Raw genomic sequence first — 25,537 nt, forward strand, 5'->3', positions numbered from 1 at the left:
TGTTTTGTTTTCCGTAAAACAGTACACGGTAAAATAAAAAAATGACACCCGTTTTCTATTTTTTAAGGAGTTAAAAAAAAGGGTATGACTAAGGGACCATACCATAGACAAGGATAAGTATCTTACAAAACAAAAGAAGAAATAACAAACTTTATAAATAGTGAAATATTTTGTCATCTGGAAAAAAGATGACAAGCGGAGGAAATCAGGAAATAGGTATACTGTATAACCAGCAATTGAAATTAATCTAAAATAATTTTCGGGGGGCAGATTCTACGATGTGTTGCCCCCTAACAACAGTTGAAAATCATGTATAGACATCTTATTTTTTTCGAATTAATTTCGTTGTTGGTATAAGCTGATTTTAATTTGATTTTTAGAATAGCTACCCCTACCCTGATTTATTGTGTAGTAAGTGAACTGTGTATGAGCTGTGTATTTGTAAGGCAGGTCTTACTATATAAGGACGCTTTAATTGAATTTAACAATCACGAGAAAAATAAGTCATGAAACATTTTTTTGGGTAGGCTCATAACTGACGCAAGTGTTATTAAAATTGTTGCAACAAAAATGGCTTTTTTAGTATCAAAGCTTTTCTGTATATGTGTAGTGTTCAATCTCTCAAAAAGAACAGGGGAGGGGGGAGGTTGTAAATATACACTTAAAGAAAATGAAAATTTTAGTATATATTATTGCACTGGACGTACGGGCTTGTTTTTATAGATCCAATCTTTTATAAATTTACATACGTATCTTAAAATTAGTTTTTATTAAAATATATTTGAAGTGAAGCACATTTACACTTAAAAATTAAGATTACTTGATAAATCCTCTTGATAAATCCTCAACTACTTCAAGTAAGACTTCTAATGGCTTATTGGTTCCTTTCATCTGTGCGGATGAGGTTTTATTGGTGGCTAAGGATTCGACTAAGGAGCCGAGCATTTAGTCACATAAAATAACGATACCTTTCTTAAAAACTACTATTAAGTCTTTTGGAGCATGGCCGACAGACCGACACAGGACATTTTCAATATTTCATCCGTCTATCTTAAATAGCAACCAAAAAAATCTATTTTCTCCATGGCGCCAAAGAAGGACGAGATGGAATATTAAAATGATAGCGGGAATTTATAGACAGGTTTTCTACGGATGTGGAATTAAAATAATTATAAAAAGCTATGTTTTGAAATGTAAGGAAAAAGAAATGAACATATGTTTTAGGCTTTTAAAATTCCTGTTTTACTTTAGCGGAAATAATTTGAGGCATATACAATATACATTAGTAAACAAGGATGACAACATCCATAAAAGCGAAGCACTGAAACGGTAAGACAAACGGACATTAACACTTGTAAAGTGTCAGAACTGAATAATCAGAATATAAATGTATGAGTCGAAGCAAAATTGTAAATAAATTTGTTGAAAAACTGCTTGATACAGAGTAATATTTAAAGACATACTTACATTTTTAGGACTTGATTATAGAGTTGCTTCGCTTAAAATATTGTACTTTGTTGTCCCAGGAATCAGTATACCAAAAATCAGATTAATTTGATTATTAAATCACATAAAAATTTGTTGTTAAAAAAGTAAAAAAAATCAACATGTTTAAAATGGACGTACGGACATTCTGGTAATGATTATAGAGTTGCTACGCTTTCTAAATCGTTCCAAACTACTACAGGAATCAACATGCAAAGTTTGAAATCGATAGAACAATTCTAACATGCCTAAATTAACGAAAAAAGCTATCCGTTACGGACGTACGGACGGACCTACCCTAATTATAGAAAAGCTTTGCTTTTAATAACAAAAATTTAGTGGAGGAACGCTCAACGATTAGTGCAAATGGGTCAACTGACTTTAAAATGGTATAAAAATAATTGGATAACAAAAGAAGTATTAAAAATTATGATTTTCTGTTTCAACTGAGATGGGTTTTTAACCCTTAACGGTCGGGGGGGGGGGGCGTTGAACGCCCCCCCCTCCGGTTTTTTCTATCTCATTTTCTGTGTGTGAAAGATAAAGAGCCCAAACTGCTTGACTTTTTAAGTATGGGTATGACACATAACTGAGAGTTGGAATTTTTTGAATATCTCCATCCTGGCGGGCACAGGATGCCAGCAAACCTGGCAGGGTCATCCAGGTAAAGAGCAAAAATATTTTTTTGACTAAAACGAAGCATTTTATCATACCAAAATACTAAAAAATCCTCTAGTAGTACATCCTTATATGAAATACAGGTGTTCAAGTTACTTTCAGGTTCCAGGTATGATCCTGCAGGTCCTGATCCTCCAGGTCTCCAGAAATCTTTAAAAGGCTCCTGTGGCCGCAATTTTTGACTTAGAGACTTCAAATTTAAAACTTAAGCTTTTCTTACATGTCTACATAACGTATTAAAATTTCATGAAGATCCGCAGCCGTTTTCCCGCCGACTGCGGCGGCTGGCAGCTGCCAAGTACAGCTGCGGCCGCTGAAATTTATATTTTGATATTTCTAATGTAAAATTTACATAAAGATAAACATTTTCTGGGAAAAAATTATTCTTCTAGCTTCAAAAATAAAAAAATTACAGCCGTTTGAAATTTTAAATAAAAAAAGACCTAAAAACAAAGGTTGTTAAATAAAAGGGTGAAGGAAGCGAAAATTGACTTAGACTTATAAAAGGTCGGAAATTCATTATCAAACAGGGGACTTGCACAAAAAAAATTAGCCCTCTAGCTCTAATAGAGACTGAGATAATTAGGGGGGGCGTTGAACGCCCCCCCCCCCCCGACCGATTAAGATGAGGCAAGGGGCCCGACTGTAAAGGGTTAAGAAATGAATGCCGCGTTTTTTCGGCGTTTTTTTAGACATTGATTGAATGAACGAAGACGATAGAATTTCAACAGAGATGGGTTTTTGAAAAAAGAATGCCGCGTTTTTTTTTGACATTTTTTAGACATGTCGAATAAACAGAGTATACAACTATTTATTTAATTATTTCGCTTTTGTTGGTAGGGCTTTCATAGAAGAAAAACAAATTTTCTTAAATCTACTTTTGCTGCATATTAATTAATGCATCTTTTTAGAGCTGTATTAGACATTATACAAATGACTAAAATATTAATTTGAAAATTATGAATTCTTTAGTTGTATACTCTGTTGGCATTTACATAATAATGATTGATTGAACGAAGACGATATCGTCTTCGTTCAATCAATCAATGTCTAAAAAATGCTGGAAAAACGCGGCGTTCTTTCTCAAAAACCCATCTCCGAGTATATAACTAAAGAATACTAAATTTTAAATTATTTTTTTAGCAATTTTTATAATGTCTAACACAGCTCTAAAAATATGCATTAATTAATATGCAGCAAAAATGGATTGAAGATAATTTGTTTTTCTCTTATGAAGGCCGTACCAACAAAAGCAAAATAATTAAATAAATCGTTGTATACTCTTTTAGATTTCGCGAATGCCGCGCTTGTTATTCATAGCGTAAAAAATGTCGAAAAAACGCGGCATTATCTTTTAAGAACCCATCTCTGGAATTAATCTTATAACTTTTCATTTTACTATCCGCGGAAAGCTGTGTAATATAATGCTTTAAATACCTATTTATTAATCAAATAAATTATATTTTCTTATTTTTAACCTATATGAACCCAATGTGCAATTGCTACGCCAAGTGAGCGGTCAAATATACGCGCAAACAGGTTATAACGAACATCTGTTCATAAATTCTAACCTGTCACCGAAGTAATTAATCATTTTAACAACTATTCTACCTTATTTTAAACTAATGGCTGCGCACCATGAGTCTGTTTTCAAAGACTGGATGGAAAACAGCCTAAAACCACCATAAGTCTCAAATAATAACAAAAATATAGCTTAAAACCATCCCGGGACCAATGTTGAGCTCATATGGTTCTGAACGAATTAAATTTTTCTTATTTTAACTTTATAGAACAGGATAATCTTAGTAGCATAGTTACTCATAAGATTGTGCGTCATGTCTAAATATAAAAAAAAAATTGACAAGGTTAAATCAATCTAAATTTTATTGTATTGGGATAAAGTAAGTTATGAAGTTTATGATTTTGGAACGCAGTCTAAAATAATTAACGTGCTAATCTCTCTCCCACCCTACCTACCATGGATGAAATAGACAAAGCGAGTTATAGAGTAGATTCATCTAATAAAAACAAAATGAAAATCTTATAGAACTGATATATATTATCATAACAAAGGTTAATAACATAAAAACAGAATCACAATAACAAGTCATTGAAGTCGATAACAAATAAAAGTATAAAATGAAGACTAAATTGTTTTTCCTTTATTCATCTCCATCTAGAATAAGAAACATTTTAATATTATCTTAAAATTACTGATTTTAAAAGCAGGCAGGAAAAAAAATTCTTTTAAAGTTTATACCATCACAACAATGGATATAGGATATATTGAAAGGGAAAAATTTGTCGTCAATTTAGCTTGGACCTTATTTATTGGTCAGTTTAATCATCGAATAGGAGGAGGGGGTATGATTAAGGGGTTGGATGGGAGGTATCGTTATTTTATACAGCTGCGAGTATTACTTCAGAGTACATGAAAATTATCACAACTAAATAAAATAATTATCAGACTATTTTCTCAATGCTATGACTAATGGATATCTACAAATAATTTTAGAGGTCTATTTATTTGATATTTTTTTATATTTTGATGAGAAAAACCTACCAGATTCAGAACTGCTTAATTTTCTCATGGATTTTCTGACAGCCATCTCATACCTTTATAGAAACAAAATGAAAGCCAAAAATTAAAAGGATGAAGTCTATTAATAATTCTAGAATCAATCATTAAAGATATGTTGAATTCTAATAAATTTTTAATTCATATCATTTTATATTTTTTAGGGAGAAGTTTAATTGAAGTTTTAAAAAGTAAAAGTTTCAATCCTTTGTACGAAGAAAAGTAAAGTCATACAGTTGTTATTTCTTTTCTAATGGCGATTCTACTTGGAAGTTGGGAAAGTGGTGGTTCCGTCCCCAATGATAACTATAAACCTTCTCAGGACCTAGGTGAACCTTCTCCGAAAATGAGTTATCGAGATATTAATCATCAGACAAAAAATCCTTACTACTTTATAAAATAGGAAAATCGTACCTGACGTTTTCAGGAATAAGCCTGTTGGCTAAAGCAGGATAAATTTTCTGCTGCAGGACAGGCACAACATGTTCAGATACTGCAGCCGTTGCTGGCCTATGCAGGCCTCCGGGTAATACCTAAAATCACATAAAAATGCAACAAAACATAAATGTGTTCAACAAATTCCATCAAGGGTCTTGTTAGACAAGACAAAGGAAGATGAATTTATGTACATCCCTAATTGTAATTTTAAAAAATTTACCCCTGTAGTGTATATTTGTTTAGAAGGACACTTCTAATTTGAATCAACCAGTAAAAATTGATTAAATAAAATACCTAAAGATTTTTAGCCAACGAATAATAGAACAATTTTATGAAACTTTGTGCACAATTTAAAGTTACTGTTCAACCTCCCTGAGTTTAATGTTTTTTTTTTCAATTAATGGGATAAATACAAAAAAGACTCAAGCAGGTTTTTGTCTATAATTGCTAGCTGCAACCTATATTAATTTTCAGTTTTAAGACATTCTATGTTATTTACAAGTAAAACAAATTCACTTACGTTTTTTAAAGCCAAGGGTAGAACCAAATTAACAGCCATTGGAATAGAATCATGTACAGTCTCTAAAATCTAAAGAAATGTGTTAAAAACTTTTGCAAATTTTATTATTATTTTCTAAATTGAAACAAAGTAACTTAAACTGTAAATCCAATAAGCGACACGTGGAACACCAAAAACATCCAAACTACCTTAGGACTGTTTGGTTATATTGGAAGCCTGCAAACATAAACACCCCCCCTCAGCGTTAAAGATGAATTCCCCAAGTCCAGGGGCAAAACCACTAGTTTATAAAAAAAAAGCACTGCTAATACAGATATAACCTGTGAAGACAAAAAATGAAACTCACATGGTGCAAGTTATCAGTAATTTTGTGTTTCATACCAGGCATCAAGGATAGGGCAGCTTTCAGAGCTAAAAAAAGTAAAAAGATACTCGAAGAATGATTTATTACTTTAGATATCTAGAAATAAAGGTATGACTTTCCATAAATAAAATATTTTTAAAAAGCTAAACAAATCTTATATTTTTTCTCCAATGCTTATTAAGATACTTATACTATATTGACAAGATAAAATTAACAAGGAATTTTACTACTAAAACATTTCTTTTTAATAAGTTTCTGTTACTCTATAATTTAAAATTTTTATGTCTGTAGCTAATGATCGCGAAAATTGTTGGTCTGAATAAATGTTGCTTTATAGTTGAGCTTTAAAAATAATCGTTGTGGTTTTAAGCCATTTTCTTGACCTTTTCGCCCTACCATAGAGGCAAGTGATGAAGCAGCAACTACTAACTGAAAGTTGCATTTTTCTAATCTAAAACATTTACCTCCGCCAATTTTGTTAGTTTTTTCACCTTTCCCTCTGCTGGTTTTCTTAATCTTGTTAGATTTAGAACTTAGACTCTGGATAGCTTTCTCAAAACTTCTACACCCGCCACGTAAACTGAAAATTTGATTGTACATTAATTTATCATCCATAGCCTTTCCTCAAATCCAGGGAAAAGGGAATGTGATTCTGACAAACAATTCTAAGTGAAAATTTCGGGAATAGTCCCTTTCGTAACATCGCCCCATATGGGGCGATTAGTCGTATTTTTAAAATGGCTTTTTATAGGTTATTTTAGGTTAGGTTAGGTTATGTTGGATTAGGTGATTGCCACACAGGGTTAGGTAATTGGCCCCGCAGGGTTAGAGCCCCCCGCAGGGGCTAGAAATAGGAGAAAAGCTACTGTGAAAAATATGAAGAATCGCCCCATAAGGTGCGATGTTACGAAAGGGACTATACCCGAAATTTCCCCTCAAACCACTTCCCTTTCATTTACCCAAAAAACAAGTTTTACTCCATCAAAATATTTAATTTCGGCAATTTCAAATGGAATTAATTGGCTGAATAGGAGTCCCTGCCCAAATCTTGTGTTATCTCTCAAAGTGCCAAGCGAGCACAGAACGACTCCTCCACTAGCTTTTAAATTGAATGGGATAGTTTATTATAAAATAATGTCGACATAATGTCTTCAAGGTAAGTGTAGTGTAATCAATGGGTAAGAGGGGTGTTGCCTTACCTGTGTTTAGACTCTTGTGGATAATAGAAGACATCATCTTCATATAGAATATCTTTCTCATCGTCATACTTCAGAGCTGTTTAAAATTCAAGTCGGAAATGAGAAAAATCTTTAAATCCCTCATTTTACCCCCCTCTAACACATTATAGGAAGGAGATGGGGTTGAGATTTAAACCAGAGAGAGGGGGAACAATAGGTTGTTTACACTAGTCCCAAAAGTTTTTATAGTAAAGTTTTCATATTCGTTGGCTTATCAACTTTGGGAACTTTAATGAATTTTGATTGGTTATTTCATTAAAGTAGATAGACAATCTGAAGTTGTTTTTTTGTGTATCAGCATTAGGGATGTATACTAATATACCGAACATTGTCTTATCCCTTCAGATCCCTCAACATATCTTTAAAATTTCCGATTTGATCCCTTTGTTGACTTCATTTGTAGGCACAATCATTTTCCTCCTGGAGGCTCCAGCCACAGCAGACTTGTCACATTTCTTAATTAAACAAGAATAAGGGGGGGGTTTTTAATGCAACCATCTCGTAATCAGTGAGCAAATGGCACTTAGAATTCTAATTTCGATCTGAACTTTTGCATGAGTAATCCTTGGTAGGTCTATTTTCCCTAAATCGAACAAAAAGTTGGAAAAGTAACGGCTAGCGGCTCAGCCGTTCAGTCGTTTTTAGCCTATTTTCAGGGTAAATCCATCATCAATTACGTAGGAATCAACTTTTAAAACATATTTTTGGTTTAATCCATGTTAAATGATAGCAATAACCATTTTTAAAACTTCTAGCGCCAACAGCTACCGTGTAGAACCGTTTGATAGCGTTTTGGAGTAGAAAAGAGTATTATGTTGAGAGAGGTTTCGTGACTAATTTGCAATATAGATATCAAAAAAATGACAAAAACAGCTGAGCCGCCAGCCGTTAGCCGTTACTTTTCCAACTTTTTGTTAGATTTAGGGAAAATAGACCTACCAAGGATTACTCATGCAAAATTTCAGATGGAAATTCGAATTCTAAGTGCTATTTGCTCACTGATTACGAGATGGTTGCATTAAACCCCCCCCCCCTTATTTACAAAGTAGCGCAAACTTATAATTATTATACATAAACTTTGTTTCTTGCACTAACGACTACGCCCCTAGAGACCTCATATGGGGCAATTGAAGGGGGGGGTGGTGTATTGTAGTCGAACTCTGCCAACATTTCAATTTTAATTTTAAAAAGTTTATCTTTGGGACGATTTTCCCACTTAATATAATTGTAAACCTTCCCAAGACATACAAGAAACTACACTGTAAAGGAGAATCATATCGGCTCATTGGTTAGCGAGATCCATCGGTACATAGAGAGACCGACACATTCACACAGACACTGTTACTTTTGATAAAGGATATTTAATCCAATACATCTATCACATTGACATAAAATTTTGAAGCAATTGAACAGACATGCGACACGGAAGAAGTAAAGAGTAGAAACTCTAAATAAAATCTAAACTTACTGAAATCTTGCCCATTTTTTATCTGAAAAAGATATATGATAATTATGTCCCTTTTTTTAACAAGGCTGAGATAAGATATGCACTCTTGATAAAATGTTTATTAAAATTAGCAGACATTCAAAACTATTTGCTTAATGCATTAAAAATGAGCAAAACTATCCGGTCATGTGAAGGCATATATTCGAAGTAGCTTTTCCCTGTTTCTAGCCCCTGCGGGGGCTTTTAACGTGCGGGGCCAATTGCCCAACCCTGCGGGGCAATCACCTAACCTAAAATAACCTTTCAAAAGCTAGTGTGAAAATACGACGAAACCCGAAACTTCGTTTTCTTCACATGACCCATCCATCTATTACAAGAATTATTCAAAGCAAATGTTCAATTATAATAAAAAAGTAATAAAATAAAGACAAAGAAAGATATAAGGATAGAGTACGGAGAAAAATCATGAATTATGACACAGCAACGTATCAAGTAAATTGTATGCTGAAAGCTCTCAGGAAGGGCTATCTTCACCAAAAAAATTCATATATCAATCTTAATAGAAGCCGAAAAATTCACTTTAATGCAATTCTATAAAACAATACGATAAAAGTCCTAAACTCTGTTAATTAGATATATCCTCACAGTCGCAATGATATTGATATACTAAAATTAAATGTTCTAAAAATTACTGTCCACAAGAAAAGAAAAATAATGTTTGGAATAGCAAAACATAAAAAACGCAAAACCAAAGTAAAAACAATTTGAAAAAGTTTCAACTTTTCTAACAATATAATATTTTATTGTTTTTTTTATTTCAATTTTGTCAATGTTTATTGGTGGGATACATAAAAAATATTATTATATTTTAACAAATATATTTAACAAGGATGACAAGATCCATATAAGTAGCGAAGCACAAAAAAGATCACGTATGCGATTATGGATAAGGAGCTTTTAAGAGTATTTGATAATTTGATAAAAATCAAGAATATGAAGCTATTGGAGAAAATACTCACGAAACCCTTCTCACGTATTTGTATATTTTTATGTTTATATTTTGTGGCATGATTGACAAAAAAAATACATTGCATAGAATTGCTTTAATTACAGAATGTAGCCATCCTCAAAGATGATACGTAGATTATATTGTACCTTATTTTCCTAGGAAGCAAAATTTAAAAAATACAAAATTTTATAGAATAATTCTATAATTTAAAATCTTGTGTCATACAAAATCAAATTATCCCGTCTAAGATATACTTACGAACTTTAAAAATAATAAAAGAGTTGCTATTATTAAAACCCTTCTATCATTTTATTTCATTTATGTAGATTTTTTATGTGATTTTGGAGGATTTTTACAAAATTTTGCCTCACCAGCGATGAAGCGACTATATTTTATTTAATAATCCACCTCAGAAATCTAAGTTTGAAAATGCAATTGATTCAAGATTAGAATGCTACATCTATCATTGAGATAAATATGTATGTTGTATAGAATGTGGGAATGTTTTTACGTAAGATATTACATTCAAAACTTCCAAGTTGCAAATAAACTTTTTGGCTTTATCCTTTTAGAATAATTTAGTTATGTCTTCCCATTATCCTTTTAAAAGTAGCAAGATGTCTATCTGTCTGTAAAGCACCTTTACCCGGAAGCCATATATGTGCGTAACCGCTAGTTTATTCTAAAGTAACAGGACGTTCTTATTTATGACATAAAATATTTTGTATAAAGCAGATTAAACGGTCAACCTAACATACATAGCCCAGTAAAAAAATGTACCCCCCACCCCAGTTCAAAAAGGGAATAAGTCAGAATTAATGGAGAAATTTAAATACGAACAAGTCACATTCGATGGTTAGACCAAGAAAGTTATTTATAGAGAAGGTTCAATACTATTTCCATCGTTATCCTTTCATTATGACTACAGTTTCAAAATAATAAGGAGTAAAAGGAAAATGCTAAAAGTTTTACCTACTCAAGAAATGGTTTAGTAGAATTAGCTTCTTTTATAACATAAAATTCTATTGTTACCAATAAATTATAACTTTATGTGGGCCAACTTATCCATAACAAGAAACAACTTTTTATAAAAGCAACGCTGCAAAAAGAATTACTTACAATTTACAAAGGCACAAATTAGAGTTGATTTGCTGCAACGTCATTATTAAAAAAAACTTGCTTAACCATAATTTTGCTATTGCCATGAATATCAAGTCCTCTGTTGAATGAATAGCGATTAGAGGCTTAGAATTTGGGGATTGGGAGAAAGTAATCCCACCCTCCACCACTTTAAATTTTGTTTTTAAAAGGACAAGCAAGATTTAACTTGGGTTAATAGTACCCTCCCCCAAAACAGTTATACACCTTTCTGGGAACTCCGAGAATCTACACTGTAATATCATGATTATTTTACATTTACTGCCAGAACATAAAAAAGATTATTTTAGGAAAGCTTCGATTTTTAGAAACTTAAATATTTGTGTAAAAACTAATAATTCACAATTTCTGCATTTCAGCATTTCAAATGTATGTGTTTTCTAGGCCTGTCTACACTTTTATTGCAATGTGACAACTTGCACTTTTTACACGTAGTATGTGTTTCATAGAGATTCGCATAGGCGTCCAAGGGGGGGGGGGGGTAATGGGGCGATTACCCCCCCCCCCAAACGATTTTGGGGGTGCCGTAGGCACCCCCAAATTTTTTTTTATTTTACTCCCCCCATTTAAAATTTACCCCTACCCTGGGGGTGCCGTAGGCAACCCCAACTATTTAGGAGTGGGTATTTACCCCCCCAAACAATTTTGGGGGGGTAAATACCCCCCCAAAATAAAAAATCTCTAATAAAAAAAATTTTTGCGCGCTTCGCGCGCATTTTTAATACTATATATTTAATAAAATTTAAATTACCCCCCCCTAAAAATTTTACCCCAGGGGTAAATTTTGGTAAAAAAAATTTGCGGCGCGCTTCGCGCGCCATTTTACCCCCCCCCCAAAATAAAAAGCTTGGACGCCCCTGGAGATTCGGTTCCCTAACTTCACAATTGGTAAAAATGTAAACTATAAGAAGCGCTAGAAAGTGTTATGTGTGACGTCATGAAAACGTCTATTATCAATCTCCCCTCATCCCTCTTTTATAGACGTATTTTTTGACGTCACTCATGTCACATTCTAGCGCTTTGTCGGGGTTTGCTAAAAACTTACTATTTCAACTTTTCACTAAAAAGCAGAAACCCTTCGGTCAAATGGTGCTATAAAAAGCTCAAGCCTCACCCATTTTGATGTAGAATGTGCTTTAGATGCATCAGTCCTTCTTAGATTAATTATACATACTTACATTTTTGTGAAGCATAAAGTATAAGTGCAATTTTTTTTTCGTCGTTACATTTTTGAAAAAGCATTTTTGACATTTATCAAAACAAATGTTTGTATTCTTTTTTTAGCAGCAAGCTATTCTTTAAAATAGTCCGTCCTTACTTTCTTGTAATGCTTTGCTTATTGTCTTAATTTGTTTCTTAAAACTAAAATATGTTTACACAAAATGGTTCAAATATCCATTAATTTGATCAGACAATTTTTAAAAATCCAAATGATGATTTTTTTGCGTTAGTCAAAAAAATAAATATACCATTTAAATGCCTATAAAAATCTTTATATTTTTATGTATGTATGACCTTCTATGTATTTAAAAGAATATCATCAAAGACTTCTTAGATATAGAACATAAAAAAAAATACTTCCTCGTAGATTTTTTTATTATAAAATCTACCACTGGATACACTCCTAGAGGCTTCTATAGTCACTATAAATTTTAGGGGCGATTTCCATTGAAATGTTTAAGATACTCTCCCTCACAATAGTTATAAAGAAATCCTCCTTAGACATAAAAGTAATTTCACTGTTAACAAATAGTTCGATAGTTAGAAAGACACACAACCACACATTTTGTTACTTTTATTAGGTATAGTCCCTTTCGTGACAACGCCTCTTAAGGGGCGTTTTGTCGTATTTTCACAGCAGAATTTGATAGGTTATTTTAAGTTAGGTGATTGCCCCGCAGGGTAAGTCAATTGGCCCAGCAGGGTTAGATTTAATGATAAATTATATTCTGGGCCGTGTTGGCATTCTAAATTTAAATGATCAATGACGTCATGACCCTTTGGTTGACATTCTTTTGTATGATTTGTCATCCAATCTTTAGCCCCCTATTCAGAACTGTTTTTTAGTGTCAAGGAGAAAGGAACTGATAAATGTAAGATTTGTAATCCAATCTTTAGCCCCTATTTAGAACTGTTTTTAGTGTCAGGGAGAAAGGAACTGGTAAATGTAAGATTTGTAATCCAATCTTTAGCCCATATTCAGAACTGTATTTAGTGTCAAGGAGAAAGGAATTGGTAAATGTAAGATTTGTAATCCAATCTTTAGCCCCCTATTCAGAACTGTACTTAGTCTCAGGGAGAAAGGAACTGGTAAATGTAAAATGAACTCATGTTCTATTACAAGCTAACTATTTTCTTTGACATATGTGGAAAAGACCAAGTTACTTTCAAGTCAAATGTTTTCTCTGTTTTGTTGTAATGGGCCAAAACATAGCAGTGGTCTTCAACTGTAGCGGGAAGTTTGTGTGATAGCACATGTTGTAATTAGGAAACATTATAAATCTACACAAATTAATATTTTAACTTATATGTTGAAACTTATCTTCAAACAATACATATATTCCTGTTTTGTTATTGTGATCTTTGAATTCATATGGATCAAAGATGCTCTTGATTTTCTATGTTTTTTTAAACCTCAAATTAACCTCAAAAATCCTCAAAAAGTCGTTAGCTTCAAATACATAATGATGATATAAGCCCATAAATAAAAAGAAAGAACATACTAATAATGATCAAAATCTTATAAAAAAATAAATCGGAAAATAGAAATTTCGGAATCATACTTCAAGTATAATTTAATTTTGTTTATAGATAAAAAATTTTGAGTACAACAAAGATCCTTAAAAAAGTAATATAAAACAAGGACGGCAATATTCACTATTAGCTAAGATCATAGATAAGAAAACAATCCACTAAAATGTAAAGAATTGTCAATTAAAGAGTCATAAAGTCATTGGTCTTTTAAAAAATTTTCTCTGATAAAAGAGGAGTAACATTTCTCCTTTATGACAGACACCCTGACAAATAGACACGCGACATAGTAGGTTATAGCGTAGCTCCACTATTTAAAAGTTAACGGACAGACAGCCCTTTAAAATATGGCTATCAGATAATATTCTAAAAGATAAAGATTAATGATGATAACCCTTTATCATTGTTTTAAAATGTCCTCACAAAATGGAACAATATTTGTTCTACAGGTCTTTTCAAGATTATCGTTTGAAAAAAGTATGATTTGTGCCTATCTGTCCATCATATCTAATAGATAGAAATGTGCTTTTCACGAAAACCTTACTTATTCATAAGGTAATCAATGAATCTGGTATTTAATGGGTTTGATTCTTAGATCAAAGGGGTTATAACATATGATATAATACTTTTTCCATTGCTGTGTCAATTACTATACATTTAATATTAGAGATGAGAGAATACCTTAGCCAAAAACAGGCATAGTTAGGACTTTCATACAAAGACCAAGCAATTAAAGAGTTAGTTGCTTTTAAATTTGATATTAACAGTGTCGTAGGAATTGCAACGTATTTAGATAGTATCAAAAAACTAAAGGTCCATTGATATAATATTTTTTATTTTAGAACTGTTTGCTGTCTTTGTTGATATATTACTACTAGTTGCGCTGTTTCTTAATAATTTACTGGGTTGGTAAAACACATTTTGGTTGAACTGGGTCGTTTTGAGTCAAAGCCCAGAAATAATATCATTGTTTTCAAACTTTTCAACATAAATCAACTCAACCTAAACATGTTATAGGCACAAAGATATTCTATTATATAAAGTTGTAAGGTAATTTGTGTCTGTAGCTTCAGATCTCGCTAACCGCTTGACCGATATGGTTATTATTTGCACTGAAGCTTCTTAGGGAAGGTTTTAGGCTATTAGCCCCTCTAACACTTCGAATACAGAGCCACTAGATGCTATGGGCGTAGCCGCTATTACTTTATAGTGTGGTTTGAATTAAATTACTTTTTTGTTGTTTTTATTTATACTGAATATACTATGATATAAAAGTTAGTTTTTTATCCTCTTTGGTTGAAGTAGAATTGCAATTAAAGCGCCTAAAAGACTCTCAGGGTCAAGCTGAAGCTTCCCTGTTAAGTGTAAATATATCGGCAGAAAAAATAGACGTCTTCATAAAATGTTGAATACCGTATATTAAAACTAAAACTTCCATAATAAATGTATAAGTATACATAGATGTATAACCCAGACAATTAGAACACAGTAATAGTGTCTGACTGATTATGACGTAACAAAAAAAAATTAGCCAATGAGAGGCCGTTATTGACCAATGGTAAAATTTATAGTGGCCTCTCATTGGCTAATTTTTTTTTGTTACGTCATAATCAGTCAGACACTATTACTGTGTTCAGACAATTACCTATCCCAGTGGTGGGGACCAAATTGATTAGCAAATTTATTTCTGCTCTTTTGTAGCGACTTTACTGTGATTACATTTCCGACACCAAAGGCTTTTGTTTAAAGACCTTATTGAAAGTCGGCAAAGGGTCCTCACCCCGTGAATAGAGTTACATATAGCTCTTGCCCCCTATATTCTTCAAATTTAATACTTCCCTTACGGTCTTTTTTCTACATACTTGCTTTGGGCCTTAAATAGTGCTTGATTAAAACTTTTCTGCATTCAAAGAATGGTTTTACCACAGTCTATTCATAAATGTTTTGTTTATAAAAGCGAAGCTTTTTTATAATCAAGATCAGTTTGTACGCCCTTTTGTAACGGATACATCTTTTCGTTAATTTAGGCATTTTAATCTATGATTCCTGTAACAGTCAAGCACGTTACAGAAAGCGTATTAAATCGTTACCAGAAAATACGTACTTCCATTTAAAATATGCTGTTTTAATAAATTTTTTTTACAACAATAATCATTTAAAATATGCTGTTTTAATAATTTTTTTTACAACAATTAATGTCTAATTAGGCTCAATTTTTTATGCTATTTATAGTAGCTAAGTTCTCAATGACTTTCTTGGTCCTTTTACCATCACTATGTCCGTCTGTTTATCCATAACTATTTGGTCGATTTGGTTAAATATGATTTCTAAATTTTAGGGAAGCTTCATGAAGCCCTAAGTTGTTCAAGGTTTTTTATCATTAAAATCTCAAGATGGTTCTGTCCTGGATGCTTGGGGTGCAGCCACTAATTACCCTATCTATGATATGTTTCCTGAACTTTAAAGAATATTCCTATAATAAAAAACATCAAGCTATAATATCTTATTTTATAGAAAAATATTTGTATCTTTAACATGTTATAACCATAAGAAGATATATATGTACAAGATGAAACTTTTGTTAATTAATTATGACAGTTGTTGCATGATGTTCTGTGATTGTTACTTTAGATAAACCAGAAAGATTTCTTTTGTCGGTAAACACATATAAAAAGTGCCTGTACGATATAGCTTACCAACTTTAGAATTGCAACTGTGCCCCTACCAACTAAGGGCCCTGTATTAGAAGAGAGAGAAAAAAAGCAAAAATATAGAAGATTTTAATTTTAAAATATTTATCCTAAAACTATCCTGTTATCTATATTTCATGGTTGCTATAAGAGATATATACTTTTTTTTGCAAGATTACCAATAAGCATCTGCTCTACTGCTAACTTTAACCGCCAGTACGCTTACAGTGCACCATCTCTGTTGGGAGAAATGTAATTACTGTACGTTCTTTCGTCACTGGGTCTGATTTAGTTTTTGTCTTCTAATTACTATACATTCTTAACTTTATTACTTAAAAACTTATTTATCAATTTAAGCTGAATGGCATAAATGTCCTTGTTCAATTATTGCCTGTAATATAGAAACACCAAGTTAAGTACATGACATACTCAAGCCAATCTTAATTTATCCCAATAGGAATTTTAAAACATTCTTTTTGCAAATAGAAAATTTATGTTTTCTTTTGGTTTAAATTAAAACCCTGTTTACCATATCAATAGCACGTACAGGGGCATACAGACCAATTTATAATGATCAACGACAATAAAACACTTTTTTCTTAAAATTTTTTTTTATCTTCCCTATTTTTGCTGAGAGAGATGTTGACATTTTACGACACCCTATTTGGCACAACCCTGTATATAAAAAGTTCATAGCTTTTTTATTATTTTAGACATGTTAGAACTGTCCCATCGATTTCAAACTTTGTATGATGATTCCTAAACAGTTAGGTACGATTTAGAAAGCAACTCTATAAACATTACCAGAAAGTCCGTATGTTCATTTAAAACATGTTGATTTATAACCCTTTAAAAAAAAATTATGTGTTAAAATTCATCTTATTTTTTTAATACTGATTCTTATGACAACAAGGTACAATGTTATAAGCATAGCTTTTCTATAATCAATTCTTACAAATGTAAGTAAGCCCTTAAACACTACTTATAATTTTGTTTAGACTTTCACATATTCTGCAAATTGAGCCCTGACACTCAACAATTGTTAATGTTCGTTTGTCCTTCCGTTTAAGAGCTTAACTTTTCTGAATGTTTTATCTATCAGTTGCTTGTTATTGCTACACTATTTAAAAACCTAATTGTCCTTGTTTTAAGTTGTATTTAATTGTCCGTGACTAATATTGCGCCTATATTTAAAAGTAATTAATATTTGGACCTGCTGAAATGGTTGTGCCTTCACTTCTGTACAAATACAGATTTAATAGAATTGCCAAACTCAGAATGTATTTACAAAGAAATATAGAAAGTTTAGATCCTCTTTTTCTTTTTCAAGCAACATTTTCTGCCTTATTATTTTACAAATTTCTTTATTTTTACTTTTCTTTAAATATTTAAATTAAATTAATATGATATATGTCATTTAGACTGAAGAGGGTGCTATGTTCACTGAAATGTATTTCAATAAATAACTAAAGTACCAGAGACGTTTTCACTCAGTGAATTTATAATTGGACCAATAAGAGAACAGCTTGGGAACAATCCGACCATGTTACTGGTTAGAAAGAGTACACATTATGAAATGATAGTTTTTTATTAATATGATCCATACAACTGGATAAAGATTTATTTGGTTAAGTTATTTTGTACAACAACAAAAAATATTTTACATTTTTTATTATAAGCCTTTTTAATGTTTTTAATTGTATTGTATGTTTTGGTGAAATTGATAGCACCCCGCAGAAATGATAAGGACCCTCCCCTCCAATATCTAACCATATATCTAAAAATTTTCTTATTTGTCTTTTATAGTAGTGCAGCTTTTCTATTAGTTTGGTCTCTCCGTCCGTCTGTCTTATATAATTAGAAATTTATATTATTGCGAGACTTCATTGTTTCATTAGGCCTCCCTTTCACCAGATAAAACATTTTTTTATTGAAGCTGTACTTAAATGAAAAACTAACTTTCTTGTATGTTTTTATTTGTTTATCAATCTCTCAATCTCAAATTTTCAAGTTTAATTTGAATCTCTCGCTTACCACATGTTTAATTTATTTCTTGTGTGAAATTATCTAGATTGCTAAAAGGTGCTTAATTTTTATATTTTTTATATTGGTTTACAATGCAAAAATGCCATTTTTAAGTTCGAAGCATAAAATAATTAATAATTCAGGATACATGGATTTTCAAATGATATAAATTATTTTTCCCGTGCCTTAGGCATTTCGGGGCTGACAAAAATGGTTTTAATCTTATAATTGTAAGATTTTATATCCTCGGAAAGCTGTTTATATAACGACGCAACAAATAACTATTATACTGGATTAGAACCGGCTCTGAGCCAAGCTGAACAACAATGTATCGTATTATAGAAAATTTACCAGGAATAAAAAACATCTACAACAAAACTGGAATTATTCATTTATCTATTATTAATATAATCTATCCCTACAAACCCTGACTAAACTGGTCAGCAAACAAAATACTATTGATAAAAATCATTTAGTAATTTACTTCGTAGCTGTCTATAGTGCCCTAGCAAAATGGGGATAGATGTCACTGCGTTTGGCCTATCTATTCTATTGACATTAGGAAATACCTTATACCCCACATCTTTTTTAGGGATTTTCTTTTCTCCCTTCCCTTTCTCGTTCCCTCTATATACTATGACGCCAACAGAATAGGTAGGCCAAAAGTGGTGACATCTATCCTCTATTTCCTAGGGCATTAAACACAGCTACTACATTTACTTCTCATAATTTATTTATAGATATAGAAAGAAAGATTTATAGGGAATCTTTAGGGAAGCTTAGTAATAGTCCAGGGACGAATAAATCCCCCCCCTTCCCCATTTTAGGTTTTGATATGATATCAGGGAACCTAACCTCTTCCAATCCCCCTCCCTCTCCCAACCTTAAGTAGTGATTCCCCAAGGGATTTTTTTTTTAAATTAGAGAAAATGTAGAAAAAAGTAAGAAGTATAGTAAGATATTTGTTATAATAAATGAGGTATAAATAAAGTATGTTTATAAAATGACAAAATTAATGTTCTGTATCTTTAGACAATTAACATTAAAAGTTTAGGAAAGGAAATCTTTATTGCAAAGTTTGTTCGAAGAATCTAAAATACAATTAATTTAAAGAAATAATGGATGACAATTTTATTGGAAAATGGAACCATCACAAAAAAATCTGTAAGATATCTTCAATAGCAGCAAATAAAATATGCGAAACATCGAAAATAAAGCTACTTGTTCTTTCATCAAAGCAGCCCCCCCCCCCCCAAAGAAAAAATATAATTATGAGAACTTACAATTTTAATAAGAATGAGAGACAGAAAGAAAGACAGAAGGACAGACAGACAGTATAACAGAAAGACATAAGGATAGACAGACATAAGAACAGAAAGACAGAAGTACAGACAGACAATAGGAAAGACAGATTGACATTAGGGTATAAAAGAACAGACAGGCAAAAAAAGTACACACATAAAGAAGTACAGACAGGCAGAAGGACAGACAATCAAAAGGACAGACAGAAAGAAGTACAGACAGAAGAAAGACAGACAGACGGAAAGAAGAACAGACAGATTGTAGGACAGACAGAAAGAAGGACAGACAGACAGAAGGATAGTCATACAGTAGGACACACAGATAGAAGTACAGACAGACAGAAGTACAGACAGAAAAAAGGACAGAATGACAGACAGACAGAAGAAAGACAGACAGAAAGAAGGACAGACAGACAGAATGACAGACAGACAGAAGGACAGACAGACAGAAGGACAGACAGACAGAAGGACAGACAAACAAAAGTACAGACAGATAGAAGCACAGACAGAAAGAAGTACAGACAGACAGAAGGACAGACAAACAAAAGGACAGACAGATAGAAGCACAGACAGAAAGAAGTACAGACAGGCAAAAGAAGAAACAGACAGAAAGACAAACAGAAAGAAGGACAGACAGACAGTTGGACAGTTAGATGGAAGTACAGACAGACAGAAGTGCAGACAGAAAGAAGGACAGACAGACAGTTGGACAGTTAGATAGAAGTACAGACAGACATAAGGCCAGAAATGAAAACTTAAAGTTACCATCTTTATATCTATATTATGTGCATAAAATGGTGATAAAGACTTGTAAAGCAGACTAAATGAATAAATAAATGAATAAGACAAACAATATTAACATTTAATGATTAATATTTGGTCTTATAAACATTAGAGTGAAAAAAATAGAGGGGACACATCCTAGCTATATGTTACCATTACAATTACACACAAAAGCTTCTAACAGCATAATTGTGAAAGCAAAGTTTATTGAATTAAGTCTGCTAGCTATAATATTGTACCATATTGTCCAAGGAATCATTGTACTAAAAATCAGATGAATAGATGAATGATAATATCAAAAGGTTAATATTTCGGCCTGTTTTAAATGGATGTTCAGACTTTCTGGTAACGATTATAAAGTTCCTTCGATTTAAAATTGTACTCAAACATATAAAGTTTGAAATCGATAGGACAATTCTATCATGCCTAAATTAACGAAAAAATAAGCATTATGTACGGACGTAAAGACCCTATTTACAGAAAGGCTTCGCTTTTAAAACTAATGTGAATGAGTAAGTCTTAACTAGACTTGGGTAAATGAACAAATAATGCAGATATACTTAAGCAAACCATTCAAGCATCATTTAAAACTCATAATATGAAGGGAGGGAAGGGACTGGGCTGTTTATAACACTGGTCCCCAAAGTTTTATAATAACGTTTTATTGTTCGTTAACTTAGGAACTTTGAGGACTTTAGTTAATTTTAAAATAAATAATTTTCTTATCCCTTTAGATTCCTGCATAATACGGGTACAGACAAATAATATGGGAAACTAGAACAATTGTGTCCATATGTAGAGCAGCTATAACAAGCAAACCATTTAATCATCCAATAAAACTCATAATATGAGTACAGACAAATAATAAGGAAAACTAGAACCATTGTGTACATATGTAGAGCAGCAATAACAAAAGCACACATTGGAAACCATTCAAGCATCCTCTATTTAAAACTGATAATAAAGGTGAAGCCAAATAAAATGAAAAACTAGAACAATTGTGTCCCTAAGTGGCGCAGCAATAACGCACTAATAACATAATACAGATTTGATTAGGTAAACTGTTAAGATAACTATGACCATAAGTATCGCAGCTGTATAAGATTTATATCAATTCAGATATCCATTTGTCCATAATTATCATAATCATCAAAGTTTGGACAATTTAAATTAAAAAGACGAAAGAACAGTGTCGAGTAAAATTTTTAAAAATCCGATCAGGGAAATCGAATTTAATAAAAAACAAGAACAGTTATTAATTCAACATAAGGAGAGCAGAAATAGCAAGCTAACTACATAAAACAAATATTCTTATGCAACACTTTCAGGTACTTCTAAAACTGATAATCATGTTGTTACGTAAATTCTCCTATATTCCCGCTCATTTCATTTTTCTCCTATTGAAACAAATATAATAAAAGTATATTTATATATTAGGAGGAGAAGCCGTTAGTTACATATATAGTAAACCATAACAAACCATGATTAGGCAGAGATTATTATTTTTAACATTGTCATGTAGTTTAAAGGCGAAAAAAGGATTGAAAACTGATTGTTTTCCATATATGATTTAATGGTTGCTTTTTAAACTACTAGTGGCTTCGCCCCAACACGTTATTTCGTTATAAAATAAAGTTTGAATATTATAGCCTAGAACCATTCCTAGCTAAACCTTTTTGATATGCATCTGTATATTCTATGATGTTTTTTTACAAAGGAGAAAAACAAAACTTTAATTAATTTGCAAAAAAGTTTGCGAAATTCAGCTGCTAATATATTGTTCCAAGCGTACCAACATTACCCCTCAAATAGTCATGTATATTCAAATTACTGCCAAAAGACAGGCAATATTATCAAAACGTTTTTTTTTCATTTACCTGCTAATCATGAACCTAGTAATAGTGTCTGACTTATTATGACGTAAGAAAAACAATTAGCCAATGAGAGGCCACTATAAATTTTACCTTTGGTCAATAATGACCTCTCATTGCCTAATTTTTTTTCTACGTCATAATCAGTCAGAAACTATTACTGGGTTCGCTAATCATGTCAATATATAAAAAAAAACATATAAAAAAGAATAGACTTATTCATTTGAACCAATTCAATTAATCAACTAAAAAATATAATACAATGCTATTATAATAAAAGGAAGTTTGTCTTTTTGCATTAATAAAATCATCGAATTTCTAATCATCTTTGACTTAATTATACTTGGCTTTTCTGAAATTCGCTATTTTAAAAAGAGATATTTATGCTGAAGTGATGTGACACCATATGTGCAAAGATGTATTTGTCCTGCAATGATTAGATATTTGCACTTGTATTAGTGTTCTTACAAACTTGCAAATAACCAGGCTGGCGCTCAAATAAATCATACATAACTTATTAGAACTATTAAAGGGAAGGAGGGGGTAATTTCACACAACAGTATAATCACAAAGAAGATCAGTATAATCAGTATCAAATTTATCCACAATGCAACTGACATATTTTTTTTATCTCCTTCTACTTTATCATAGCCTTAGCTGGCCTTCTTATATTATGCAAATTAGAACCCACTACATAGGAATCAGTAGCCAGCAGCAATATCATTAGATCTGCAGCCGTTAACAATTTTGAGCCAGCCGAAATTTTTGTTGGGTAACATACCTTTACTAGTTTAAATGAACACTTTTTACATTGCAGTGAAAACTAACACGTGTACCATTATTGCATTTTGTTGCTATGGAAAAATATTTGATAGATGCTTTAACCATCAAGAATTAAATATATGCAAACATTGGAAAATAATAAAAAATTCAATGTTTCTTATTAATAATAAAATTGTTAGGGCTGTAGCATTAAGAATTTAGAAATCATGGCAAATCTACAATCATTATTAAAACGTCATTAGGTTTATTTGATAATTTTTTTAAATTCTGAATAAAATTGTGTTTCTTTAAGTGATAAAAATAGTAATAATTCTAATACCATTTTGAAGTACCAAAAATTCGTGAGCCAATGAAGAAGATATAGTGGTTATAAAACTTTATTAAACAGTGTAATTAATGTCTCCCCTTCCCCCCTCCGTGAATGATAATGGTTATATTTTCATTTTGAAAATATTTGCCTATGATATTGGTGAATGTATATTTAACCTAGATTCTATGAAATAAAAAAGTACAATTAGCTATACCAATATCATTTTCTGACAAATAGTTTAGGGTTAGGCTTAGAATGGGACCAATGTCTCATTTTCTTTCTAAACACCCGAGGTATTAGGTAAAATAACACCCAAATACAAACAACCCTTTGACTAAACGACCTTTGTCCGGAAGTCTTAACTGTGCATGGTATTAAGTAAGTGTGGTATTCGGCAACCGTGAGCCATGCCTATGGCAACCCTGACCTGGGTTCGGGGAAGGGCCGAGGGCCCTCCCCCGAGTCCTGGGGAAGGGGTCTGCCGACCCCCTCCCTATACCTAAAATTAATGATCGATTTTGACAGCCTTATTATGGTTAAGCTGTATTGTTAATTCCCCCCACCCTTTCCAGGGATGGGGGATCATTATTTCCCAAACTGACTATTGTATATGTATTATATTGATTCTGTTTATGATTACTTATTCCTATCTGTGTATTTATTGTTTGTTGTATATAACTTTAGTAAACCTTAGACCCTGAATAAAGGAACAACTGAATAGACTCTGTTTATTATTTAGTGATTGCTAGAGAAGCGTAGCTTCTCTATAGTATAGGTGTCCACGTCCGTTCGCACTGCCGTAGTCATTTGAACTCTGGTGTCTGCCATTTAACCTAGGCGGATACCACAACTTTTGGTGACAGCTGTGTGAGATTACGGCAAACCACAAGTGTAGAGCAGACGGGCAGCTGAGGCTAAGGTACTCCCAGCAGTGAAACTGGCAAAACTGACACAAGCAACCTGAATTACCCACCCTGGATAGAAAGGTCTAACTCTGTATCCGGCAGTTGTGGAAGAGAAACCTAGCGAAAGACCACTAAGTGTGGCGGAACCCGAGCTGCGGAGAGTAGCGAAATCGGACAAGAGACTGCGGAGAGCAGCGAAACTTGACGGAGAACCGCGAGAAGCGCCGACATCTAACGGAGGATTGAGCGCTCAAGGGCTGAAACAGGCCTGCGGACGGGCTGAAACAGGCCAAATAAGTGCAAACGGCTGAAAATAGGCCAACATTTACTGCAAGAGATAGCAGGATCCGAACCAGCGGCGCTGCAGGAAGGGACATTCCCTGCCGCCACCAGCCGGATTCGGATACACGGCGCTGCAGGACGGGACATTCCCTGCCGCCGACAGGCTGAAACAAGCCGTAATCAGTAAACTTCGGAAGTGATAAGACGTGTCTCACCCTAGCTTAGAGACAGGTTATGTATTAATCCTTCCGGCCGGATTTATAGTGTAGGGTGCTCTATAAATTTTGTTATATATTTTTTTTTGGAAAAAAAATAAACATGGCTAGTGAAAGAGATATTGCTGACACATCTAATATGGCTAGTGAAAAAGATACTGCTGACATATCTAACAAGGCTAGTGAAAAAGATATTGCTGACATAACAAAGATTCTAAAGGACAATAACATGAGCATTGAAACTTTAAAAGAGCTAGTATCAGTGATATCAGTCAAACAGAATGATGCTAACTTTAGATCAACTACCATAAGTGACCTTCAGTTGGAGAGTAATAACCATCAGCAGTACTTGCGGAATTGGTCCATAAGGCTCCATGGTGTTTCTGTGCCTGCTGACCTACTGCATGAAGCTGGAGAAGACTTTGCTTGCATGTTCACAGCTTACAACAAAGTTATTTATCCTGTTCTGGCCACGTTGGTTGTACATCCTGATAGCTGGAAGCCTGGCCTTCTAACTAAAGTACCAAAATGCTCATCTCTATTAAGCAATGGTCACTTTGTTGGTAAACAAGTTGAAGGTAAACCTAGGACAATAATCATCCGGTTTACCTCCAGATACCTTAGAAACCTCTTCCTCAAACACAAATTTGAAAACATGCCTAAGCCATCGGCGTCTGAAATTACAAAAGGCATTCGGTTTTATGCT

General features: G+C 32.7%; 1 protein-coding gene across 2 annotated transcripts; it reads right to left on the reverse strand.

Moving 5' to 3' along the window:
• Positions 1–4,202: 4,202 nt before the first annotated feature.
• LOC145326909 (uncharacterized) lies at positions 4,203–8,920 on the reverse strand. 2 transcript variants are annotated; one of them, XM_080170354.1, is made up of 9 exons: positions 8,770–8,910; positions 7,683–7,756; positions 7,263–7,337; positions 6,528–6,643; positions 6,046–6,110; positions 5,700–5,768; positions 5,156–5,274; positions 4,727–4,779; positions 4,203–4,339 (listed from the first exon to the last, which is right to left on the reverse strand). In XM_080170354.1, exons 1-9 carry the CDS (start codon positions 8,782–8,784, stop codon positions 4,326–4,328), a joined length of 600 nt encoding a protein of 199 aa, XP_080026480.1. In that variant the 5' UTR covers positions 8,785–8,910; the 3' UTR covers positions 4,203–4,325. The 2 variants fall into 2 exon arrangements, with proteins under 2 accessions (XP_080026480.1, XP_080026481.1); XM_080170355.1 differs by lacking the exon at positions 5,700–5,768 and having other exon boundaries at positions 7,263–7,338; positions 7,684–7,756; positions 8,770–8,920.
• Between the last annotated feature and the right edge of the window lie 16,617 nt (positions 8,921–25,537).

This window comes from Acartia tonsa, chromosome 8, assembly GCF_053477335.1.
Source record: "Acartia tonsa isolate MP-2025a chromosome 8, ASM5347733v1, whole genome shotgun sequence".
NCBI lineage: Eukaryota > Metazoa > Arthropoda > Copepoda > Calanoida > Acartiidae > Acartia > Acartia tonsa.